The sequence below is a fragment of the Glycine max genome, chromosome 3, assembly GCF_000004515.6.
Source record: "Glycine max cultivar Williams 82 chromosome 3, Glycine_max_v4.0, whole genome shotgun sequence".
Lineage (NCBI taxonomy): Eukaryota > Viridiplantae > Streptophyta > Magnoliopsida > Fabales > Fabaceae > Glycine > Glycine max.
The window spans coordinates 10,188,553-10,200,510 of NC_016090.4; the positions used below are offsets into that span (position 1 = coordinate 10,188,553).

General features: G+C 34.4%; 1 protein-coding gene across 1 annotated transcript; it reads right to left on the minus strand.

Annotated features, from left to right (window-relative positions):
- Positions 1–3,808: 3,808 nt before the first annotated feature.
- Positions 3,809–5,179, minus strand: LOC102665561 (UPF0481 protein At3g47200). Its single transcript, XM_006577423.2, has one exon. The coding sequence runs from the start codon at positions 5,177–5,179 to the stop codon at positions 3,809–3,811; it is 1,371 nt and encodes a 456-aa protein (XP_006577486.1).
- Between the last annotated feature and the right edge of the window lie 6,779 nt (positions 5,180–11,958).

The window sequence follows — 11,958 nt, forward strand, 5'->3', positions numbered from 1 at the left end:
GCATCACATCTCTTGTTCTTCAAGAAGGTGAGCAATCAGAAGATTCCAGTACAAATGAGGCTCATCAGAATGCTGAACCCGAGCCTGCACAGTTCAATCCTGGAATCATTCAGAGACCTAAAAGGGTCATTAAGCCTCCTAAGAGATATGGTTTTGAAGACATGGCTGCCTATGCATTACATGCAGCTAAAGAAATAGATTTAAATGAACCTGCCACCTACGAAGAAGCTATCAATCATCTTGAAGCTGAAAATTGGTTGTTAGCTATGAAAGAGGAAATGGAATCTCTATATAAGAATCAAACCTGGAAACTTGTTGAACTACCTAAAGGAAGACATGTGGTAGGTTGCAAGTGGATATTCAAGAGGAAACCTGGTTTTTCAGAAAAGGAAGGGATAAGATACAAGGCTTGGTTAGTTGCCAAGGGATTCAACCAGAAAGAAGGAGTAGATTTCAACGAAATCTTTTCATCTGTGGTCAGACATACATCCATCAGGGTTTTTGCTTGCTATAGTGGCAAACCAAGATTTGGAACTTGAACAACTTGATGTCAAGACTGCTTTTCTCCATGGAAGATTGGAAGAAAATATTCTAATGAAATAGCCTGAAGGGTTTGAAGTTCAAGGAAAAGAAAGGTATGTTTGTCAACTGCAGAGGTACTTGTATGGATTGAAACAATCTCCAAGGCAATGGTACATGAGGTTTGACAACTTTATCACCAGCCAAGGATTCAAGAGAAGTCTCTATGACTGTTGTATTTATCACAACAAGGTGGAGGGTGGATCAATGATCTATCTTCTACTCTATGTAGATGACATGCTTATTGCAGCAAAAAACATGTGTGATATACAAAATCTGAAGATTCTCCTGAGTGGTGAATTTGATATGAAAAATCTAGGGGCTGCAAAGAAAATCTTAGGAATGGAGATCTATAGGGACAAAACTCAGAAAAGGCTATTTTTGTCTCAAAAGGACTACATTCAGAAGATACTTGTGAGGTTTGGAATGGCTGATTCTAAACCTATCAACACTCCCCTTTCAGAAAAACAGAAGTTGTCTGCTATGATAAAGGTTCAAGATCAGGCTGATCAGGACTATATGTTAAAGGTTCCATACTCAAGTGTTGTTGGCGGCCTCATGTATGCCATGGTTTGCACTAGACCTTACCTTGCTTATGCTGTTAGCATGGTTAGTAGGTTCTTAAACCAACCTCAGAAGGAACATTAGAAGGCTGTGAAGTGAATTTTTAGATATCTTAAAGGGACTGCAGATGTAGGGTTGATTTATGGATCTCACTCAGATTGTTGTCTCACTGGCTATTCTGATGCTGATTTTGCTGCTGATCTTGTCAAGAGAAGGTCCCTAACATGGTATGTTAACGCCCTTGGTGGCTGCTTGGTGAGCTGGAAGGCAACACTTCAACCTTTTGTTGCCCTCTCAACTACTGAGACTAAATACATGGCTCTTACTAAAGATGCAAAGGAAGGAATTTGGCTGAGAGGTCTGATAAATGATCTCGAAATTAATCAAGAATATGCTAACATCTACTGTGATAGCCTTAGTGCTATATGTTTGGCCAAGGATCAGGTTCATCATGATAGAACCAAGCATATAGATGTTAGATATCACTTCATTCGGTCAGAAAGAAGAATTAAGGTTCATAAGATCAGCACTCTGCACAATCCTGCTGATATGTTCACAAAGCCAGTTCCAAAGAGCAAGTTTGATCACTGTTTAAGCTTGCTCAATGTTGATTGTTGGGGTTAAGTTGGGTTGTGACTAAAATCCATATGGCAGTTATTTCAGTTATTGGTTTTCTATCCTACCATTTTTTTTCTTTTTCTGATCTTTTGTTTATATAAGGCAAGGCTGCTTTGTAATTGGGGATCTTCCCCTTTGAATTGCACCTGTAATAAGAGCTCTCTGATTTCCCTCCCGTGGATGTAGCCTTACTCAAGGATGAACCACGTAAATTTGTGTGTTGTTTCCTCATATTTCTCTCTTTCTTTTCTCTTAAACTCTGTGTATGACATATTGACTTGCTGCTCTTGTTGTTTTTGTTTGTTCTTCATCACTTCCATAATAAATGTGTTGTACCTTTATATGTTAATTTTAATTATTGTCGTTTAAAGGTGTTGACCAATTTATTAATGCTTTATATAAATGTTATTATTGTCCATGTTATTATTGAAACTATTGGTACCTTTTTTTGGTACTTGTTTATATCAACATGTTGTTATGGCCTATTTTCCAAATATATGATTGACGACGTGGACTTTTAACGATTTTTCTTGTACGTTGAGATAAAAGTTTAATTATAATTAAAAATATATAAAACATTACGCCTAAGCCTTATTATTTTATAATAAAGTTTCGAAATCAATATGAATATAATTTATACATGTTGTGGTAGACGTACTAATTTTATCTAGTTTGAACCTATAATATTCCTGGACTTTTTGACCAATTTAGGACATTGAAATTATTTTATCAAAACAATGTAAGTAAAAAATAATTTAGATTTTTTAATATGAAAAATTTAGGTAAGTTGGACTCCATGTTCACCCAACACACTCAAGACTTAAAAAATATTTATAAATATACTTACAAATTATCCACCAATAAAGTTTTTATATTGTAATGAAAATTAAACTCATTCTTTTGATATATGAGCTCATTCTTTACCAATTGAACTAATCTTTGTTGGTAAAATAATTTAGACTTCAAATATGTTTTTAGTTCTTACTAATATAAATGTTTCTTGTTTTAATTCATGTAAAAAATTTCCTCTCATATTAGTCTCTTTAACATTTTCAGAATGACTTTTTTAGTCTTCTATTTTACCCTAATGCCACTGAGGGAGCAAAGAAAAGCACAGAAAGACGACATCAGAAAATATGAATAGTCTGATGGTAAAGAAGAGTTGAAAATATTCAAAAAAAGTAGAAATCAACATGGTTGAATAAGAAAAACAAAAAAATCCATAATAATTTCCTCATCTCCCAAATATTAAGCAACGGAAACTTCCATCTAATGACTATAGTTAGTAGTAACTAATGAAAGCAATCAAAGAATACTATAAAAGCTTATGATATTAGGTAGCAAAACAATTTACAGTGCTATAAGGATAAATACCATTTAAGTATTAGTTACCTTAGTATCTGATTCTATTCATTCTAAATAAGTAACCGAAGCATCAGATATAATACTGATATGTTTAGTAAATGAAACAGGGGATTTAGTAAATGGAACATCAAAACTAGAGAAAATTTGGGTTGATTTGACATGTCTGATGTGTTATACTCTCTCTCTCTCTCTCTCTATATATATATATATATATATATATATATATCTGTCTGTTGTGTGAAAGAGTGGATACAAACCCTTCCTTGACTAGTAGGTGCAAAACCATCACACTAAGGCCCATAGAAGAAAATTGAACGATGAGAAGCAACTAAGCACACAGATCAAAGTTCTGTTTTAAATTCCAATGAAACACTTGGACTAAGGCATAATTTTATGTTCCTCTATGTACACTTTTATTTTTCTTTCTTATTAGAAAATAGAAAGTTATGGAGAAGCAAAATCAGTGAAACTGTGACTGTTAACTAGCAAAAACATTATTCCTAGAACAAAACAAGATTTTCTATTCACTCATTTGGTAAAAGCCAATATACCAGGCACATGATTCCACAATGTCAAGATTTTGATTTACTCATCCAGGAAAAGGCAATCAATTAACAGACACATGATTCCACTTGATTTCACATTTGCTGAAGGAAACTTGCTGAAATTAGAAAACACTAAATCAGTCTTTATTGCGGGATGAGTAATAGGTTTGCATAATTGTGAGAACAAGAAGTGCAGCAGCTGCCAACACTCCTATGAATTTCCACACCGTGGGAATATGATCGCGTATCAAAATTCTGTACCAGTTTCCCCAATAGTAAACAATGATCTGCAAAACATGTCTGCACTTGTGCCAAGTGACTACAGGCAATCCTTGAAATGCAGTTGTGATTTTTCCCCTGTTGTACATGTTCAACCTCGCACCAATTTCGCTATAGCTCGAATCCATGTACTCTGCTCCCTTCGCAATCGTTCGAAACAGATCCAGCAGTTCATCAGTGCTCTTCCCGGCCTTGTTCACTATCACCCCATTCTTCTCAAGCAGCTCAATGTCATGCTTACAACAAACCAAACCTTGAAAGAACAATGCATACGAAGTGTATTTACATCTGATCCAAATTCTGCTCTGCTCCCACGCGATCAAATTCCTCCACCTCACTTCTGTAGTGTCCTTAACATACAGCGGTGGAATCCGCAACACGCTGTCACTGAAACTTATCTCAAAATTGAACCAATCCACCAACTTATGGCGAGCAATGGTGTTTGCAGCTTTAATTTCTACTCCTGCAGCTTGAAGTCTCGTGGCGCAGCGCAATAGTTCTTGCTCCACGCGTTTACCCTCTTGCTGAGTCTGTTCAACTGTGGACAAATGCATCAAGTGAAGTATGTGGACCGGGGCTTTCACCTCAGTGTAACCAAAAGCTTTGCAAACGATATCAGCAACCCGGTTATCGTTGTTGATGTCACTGCCATCGGGAAAGACCTTCCTATACAACTTCTTGAGAACAATGAATGGAATTTGGTTCTCAAGCAATGTGATATCATTCAGAACAGACACCATCTTCTCCTCATTTTTCAGTATAGGGTCATTTGCATAACTACTACTATTGTTACATATAAAATCACCAAGCCTGATAAGGAGTTCCAACAGAAAACAACCATCTACAATCATTATTTTAGCCAACTCTTGCGGTTCTGATCTGATGTTACCTCCATAGCATGCCATGATTATCTTATCCAGCTTGAGGATATCGGTGCCACACTCTCTGAGCCTCCGCTCCGATCTTCTGTTCTGCTCCTGCGTGCCTCTTCTGTCGAGAAATTCGCGCATGTAATGCCATTTTGTCTCTTCCATTAGCTGCACGTGCCTCGTGGTTCCTCTGTGCAAGGGTCCTATGGAGACCTCCTTTGGCTTGAAAGCCGCCTCGTTCGGGCTTCGAAGCTCGTCCGTGACGCTTGAGATGCTGCAGGCTTGGACTTGTCCGTGGTAGAGGGCACCCAGCATCACTTCAATGGGAACCATCCAACTGAAGTCCGGTTGTTGTGTCATCTTGAATTGGAAAATTGGTTTGGTGGATGGGAAGAGATCGATGTGTTGGAATTTTGAGAGGTTAAATACCTATGAGATTTTCACCAATGAACTACCAGCACATCATATAAGCAAACCGACACCACACTTTAACCCAAACTAGATGAAACAAGAAGTGGGCACACCGAATTGAAGTTAAAGGAATGGGAGAAAGAATTGGTAAAGCACATATGTGACTGAGACCAATTTTAGTTTAGCTTCCCTCTCGGTTCCTTCTGTGATACCATATTTTGTGGATGTGAAGGCTCTCAGAAAACAATGGGAAAAAGGAAAAGAAACAAGTTCGAAGTTTCCCTGTTACTTCTCAGAAGAGTAGTGGAAATGATTGGAATTATGAAGACTGGCTGGTGGAATTCAATGCTCAATACCACCGGCCAGTGGAATCGACGTGTTCGAACAGTGAACTAATGTCCTGGTGTATCATTAAAAGTCAACTAGTTTTGGATTTTGTAAGGTATAATATAACTTCTATAATTTATTGAAGGCGTATACCTTTTCTTTCCTTTTTATCCTTTCAAGGTGATTTTTTTTATTTGTTGAAGGCTAGATTGGATGTTCCATTTTTTTCTTTTCTTTTATTTTTTCTATTTGTTTGTTTTGTTGATTAATGTCATTAATTTGTTTGATTTTTTTGTTATTGTTATTCTGAATCTTAGTTGTTTCAAGTGCATAAATTAGTTTGAACTTGGGAGGAATTTTGAAATTTTAAATTAATTGGTTAAGATATTTCTTGATTTTAAATTAATAATCCTAATTCTTAAACTTGGGTTGTGTGGTTTAAAATTTTAAATTGATTCATATTTGGATTTAGAATGGAATTGAAGAAATAAAGTTTCTCCTTGTTGAATGCATGTTTGCAAATTCACATAATTATCATAAACTATTTTGTCATTAAGTTATATTTGTTAGGGACTATTTTGTTGTTATATAAGAATGTATTTGCACCAAATTAGGAACAACAACTTTCTTCTCAAATTACCTGTAACACCCTAATTTTGGATTTACATATAATCAATATTTAAATTTATTTTAATTCCATAAACACGTTACTTCCATTTAATTGCTCAAATACTATAAATTAAGAAAACGTAGGTTGGATTTTTACATATGTTTTTAAAACTTTTTAGTGATTAACTTCAAAAATTGATACTGCATAAAAAATAAAATGAATCATTTAAATTTTCATCTAGAAAAGCTTAGTGTTGTCTTGCTTAGAAGTATGCATTTAAAATGAGTAAAATTGAATGAAATGAAAGAGATATTTCTAGTGTACAAGAGTATCATAACATAAATGTTTTCCCTAGAAGGGTAATAGGTACAATCCAAAGTATAACAAAAATCCATGTAGTGATAAAGTGAGTTGACTAAATTTACTTATATCAAAATACATAAAGAATAAAAGATCCAAGACTCAGAGTAGTTATCACTAATCTCATTCTTGCATGTCAAACTGACCTCAACAGAAAAGCAATGGTGACAAGGACGATGAAGGTGAAGAAGATGATACATCTACGATCTCTGCAAGTGCTTTCGTTTAATTCTAAATAAAACATAAGGGTGAATCTTTTAGCTTCGTCAAATGACACCAAGAAGGACTTAAGAAGTGAAACACAATTCTATTAACCACAACGATATGGTTGTCTACCGGGTCTCACTCGCACCTTAATTGTTTCCATTACTATTTCTGTAATGATTTCACACTAGTTAGCTCCCACTAAAACTCCCAGAACTCGACAAGTTTACACAATTTAAACTTGATGACTATTGGAAGTACACCCTTACCATGGTACAATGGCGACCTTTCACCAACACGATTATGCCTCGCATTTGTCTGGATTGTCATGTTAGCATTCTTCTCTCACCATCACGATTATGCCTAGTATTTGTTGAGATTGCCAAGTTGGCATTGTGAAAAATGCAACCACAAACTAAGTGTCATATCCCCAGGTATGGATCTTTGTGGTCATCCAATCTCTAAGGATTGACTCCTTAACCACTCCATTTATCATGATTTTGTCCTTTACAGGTTCGTGTGGGCTTCGCTGCCAATGATACTTGACGATGTTCTTCAAACAACATATGCCCCTAACATATCAGAAAGAGATTCAACTCCGCCACTATCATAGTGGTCAACATTCTCCGACCCCGTCCCCAAGAAATATATAGCTCACTACAAATGAAGGTTCCACACAACCCCTTCACACTTATTTTTTCTTTATCATTGTGGGGTTCCATTGCTCCCAGTACCAGACGACGAAGAACTGACCCACGAGCATTCAGAGGACACTTTCCTCCATGCAGAGGACACAATCACTTCATTCAGAGGACACTTTCCTCCATCACCAAACTAGGTGGAAAGTTCCATTCGATGTCCGCTTCATGAGCTTTAAGGTTCTCATAGTCGGAATGCCCTACACGACTCTCTTTACATTATACGTTTGGTATTCCATATACCCTCATGTTTCTACATATACCACAATCACAACAATTTATGTCACCAAAAGTTTTATGTATACCTCACCCTCTCAAGTATTATAATTGTCCATACTTACCATTGTTCTTCCATGCAAAGGTCCTATGTCCATTCTGTGTCCAGTGCATAAATAAAGAGTTCAATTGTAATAAAATTATTCTTAAAATTATTAGTCCATAGTCTAGGTATTTTCACACTTTGTTTAAAGCTTATTTATTGTTTATCATCAAAATCACTATTTATACTAGAACTAAGTTCTAGTTATCACAAGTCCTAGCACTCAAGTCCCTGTGATTGCAGCACAAAATAATCACTACAAATATAAAAATTTCACACTATAGTTGAAAGTCTACTGTATCATTCAGAAGTTACATGCTCACAATTTCAATGCTCGGGGTTCACACTCCTTTCAATCTCCAATACAATTTAATTTAAAATAAATACATCGCACACATCAATTAACAATTGCCCAAAATTCACACATTGGGTCTTTAATATAACTTAAGACAACAAGTTAAACATTTAACCATAAGTCAATCAAAAGCAATTAATATACTTAGTAGGATAACAATTAAATTTCATAGAGAAGCAACATTAAAATTCTTAAGTTTTATGAAAATCAGAACAAAAAACATGATCTAATTGAAATTAGTCAAAGATTTTTAAAATACAAACTCTTAACATAAAATCAAAGTTCATTGACTCTGTTTTCTATCTTAGTATCCCAATTGTCTAGTAAAAATTTATAAAAAAAAACCATAAAATTCTACAAGGTAGCAAGATAGATTTGATTCAATAATTAATCCAATTCAAAGATTTGGATTTTTCTAACCCTTCTTAAAACCAAATTGAGCTGTACTTTTTCCGGAGTCAATCTAACAAAATCATATTTTCATCAAGGTAAAATTTGTACCTAAAATTGTTTTCTACAATTCCCAGCAAATTATTTTTAACCAGCAAATTATTTTTAAAGCCCTTTTTCCTTACTTGAAAACATTTTTCTAGCAATCAATTATGTTTTGTCTTACCTTTTAAAATTACTTTACCTAATATACATGGTTAAAAAACTTATTTTGTCTATTTCAAGGATTGGTAATCACATTTTGAATAGTGTAAACACAAAATTTTAGAATTGACAAAATCAGAGCACTTACAAGTCATGAATGAACTACAAGTTGAGCTTGATTATCTCATATCGACCTCAACATCAAAATTGTATCATGTTTAGTATAGTTTAATTAAAGATAAATTTCACAAAACTCCAATGGCTAGATTTTTCAAAACATTCAAGATAGTAGCTCTTGCCCTGACTCAAAACTTAAGACAACCACTGCCTCTTATGATATGGTTTTGAAATTCAATAGAAAAATCTCGGTTTAATATTTTGATAAAAATTGGGTAGAATCTGCTTTGAATTTAAAATTGTCCCAAATATTTTATAGAGCTCAAAGATGAAGAGAAAATTACATGCACTCTCAAATCAGATTTCACATAAAATCAAAATTTTTAACACAGGTTTTCACCCATCCAAATCAACATGCAATACGGTGATTGTCAAAGACAATATGGGGTTTGAAGTTCACATACACTACTACAAAATGTAGATTTAACATCGCTAATTTAACATCAATTTATGATAAAACCGATGTTAACAAAAATATGGTGGCATAATGATAAATAACCTGACTTTGTTAACATCGGTTATCCAAATAATCGGTGTTAACACAGTATGCTAACATCAATTTTTTAAAAACCGATATTAAGACCAGTTCAATAACGTCCGTTTTTGGAAAATTCGATGTTGGAAAATGATAAGCTAACATCAGTTTTTTAAAATAACCGATGTTAATGTTAACAACACTTTCTTAACATCGGTTTGCCAAAAAAACCGATGTTGGTAAATGATAAGTTAACATCAGTTTTTTTAAAAGAACCAATGTTAATGTTAACAACACATCATTAACATCGGTTTTTTGAGAAAACCGCGAAAACCAATGTTAATGAACTCAATTTTTTAAAGTCTTATTGGCTCCACACTCTAAGTCAGTCACGTCTGTAGTGTTTCTTCCTCTCTATCGCAGCTCTTGTGTTCCTCTCCACGTTGCAACTCTTCTTTCTCACTCCCGGTTGAAGCCAGCTCGTTGCCACTGTTGTTGTTGGTGTCGAGGTAAGCTTCATGTGTTCGTTCTCACTTTTTGTTGTTGGGGTTTTGAAGTTAGGGACATGTAGGGTAGGGTAAGGAAGAGACAAGACTATATATAGTGACCAAACAAACAACCCCTTGCAAGGCCTTCGGCCAGGGCACCTTGTGTGCTACTATACTGTCCAGTGTCAGTGTTTGTGACTTTGTGTCCTAAGACTAAAGGGTGTTCCTCTTAGGCGTGTCGTTGATATATTCTGGGGCACAGTTCCTCCATTGATATATTTTGGGTGTTGTTGATGAGAGATTGAACAATGAGTATGATGTGGATGAAATAACAAGCGTGATTGTTGTGGGGTATGGTGTGCTAACCCAAACAACAACGAAAGGCCCATGGCCGCACAAGTAATAAAAGTTTTTCAACTTGAAGCGCCATTAGCCCCAAAGGATGACAAGTATAATGCTTAGACCGATTCAATGTCGACCCAAAGATAAAATAACTAGAACTTAAACTTCAAGTCTACCTGTAAAAAGAATAATTTTAATAATGACATATATTGACAAAAAAGATTTTAAATATAACTCTTACATTTAAATTAAAAAAATTCTCCTAAAATTTATTATAGGTCTTATTTATTGTTGTACTGGCCTTGGACCGATCGATGCTACGACCAAAGGCTGACAACTGCTATTGGTTTATCTTATCACACGATAATTTTAGGGCTTAAAGAGCTCATGGCCTCAGTCCCATACAGAATAATTTTGCTCTAAACTATTTGCCCCCTAGACTCGTCCCTTGTCTAAACTGCATGATTCTTAATATGTTAGAATTCTTGAAATTAATGTGTAATTAATTGTGGAAAATTTTAACTTTGAAGGAAAGGTCAGTGGTATTTTATTTTAAATCTACCTATTTTTGTATAGATATTATTTAAATAGGTGTAATTCAATTCATAACACAAGTTAAGTTTATAAAAAGAACTAAGTTTAATTCCGCAGAATAAATTTTTAGAAAAGGACAATTAGTTTTAAGTGTGACTTAAAATCGATTACATTAATGAGTATATCATGTGAGAAACAACTCATTTCTTAACTCTAAAAGTATGTTTGGATTACTGTTTCAGAGCCATCAAAAGTCCGTTTACACTTTTCAAAAAAACATAGAACAGAGAAAATAAAATGGGTTACTTTCAGTTTGATTTGTTTCCTAAATACACATAAACCAGTCCAGACCAGTTCTTAAAACTTCGAAGAGAAAAAAGAAATAGAAGATGTGGTTCATTCCGTGCAAGAATCTAGACATAGAAAGAAACAGAGCGCATATATGAGCATAACTTAGGCAGAGATTGATACCTGAAAGTAAGAAGGAAAGTTTAAGGAGAGTGTGATCTTTGGCGAGGAAGAACTAAGAGAACCATGAAAAAGGAAATAAAACTGGTAAACAAATTAAAGCAATGTGAACAAAATTGAGGATATCCGTGATGGAAGATTTTGGTTTGATTTTTTCAACAAAAGTAAACAAGGAAACGGGAAAAAAAAATGAAGGTGTCTTGGCTCTCATATTATGATGGGAAATATTCTAGATGGGACAAATAATTGTGATGTTGATGAGAGAAGAAAATTGATCAAAGAAACTGAAAATGGTTGAATGGGAAAAGTGATCAAATACATATTCCATTACGTGCTTCTATATAGATACTCCTGGTAACTAAGCTAGCTTTAGTAACTAATAATTCGCATAATTTAAACTTGTAAATAACACTTCCCAGTTACTACTAACAATCTTGTAAATAACACTTATCTTATCTAATCGATAACTCATTAATGATACCCAGTTAAAGATAATTAATCAGATTTTTTAATTAAGATTAATCATGGACAAGCTAAAGTATCTAATTCACAATGATAACAATCGAGGAGATATAAGGTAGGTTAATTGGTTAAGAAAAAAGAAAAGAAGAAAAAAGTTGCATATTCGAACATTCCTGCAAATAAAAGTAGCATTCTAATAAATAAGAAAAACCAATAATACTATGACCTGATGGAAAAAACGTTACATTTCTAGTTAAACAAAGTATATGATTTGCACCAATTACCGATTTAATGTTGATGCATTCAAATATATAC

Coding starts and splice junctions, on each gene's coding strand:
- LOC102665561 (XM_006577423.2), bottom strand. CDS start 5,179: ATGACACAACAACCGGACTTCAGTTGGATGGTTCCCATTGAAGTGATG.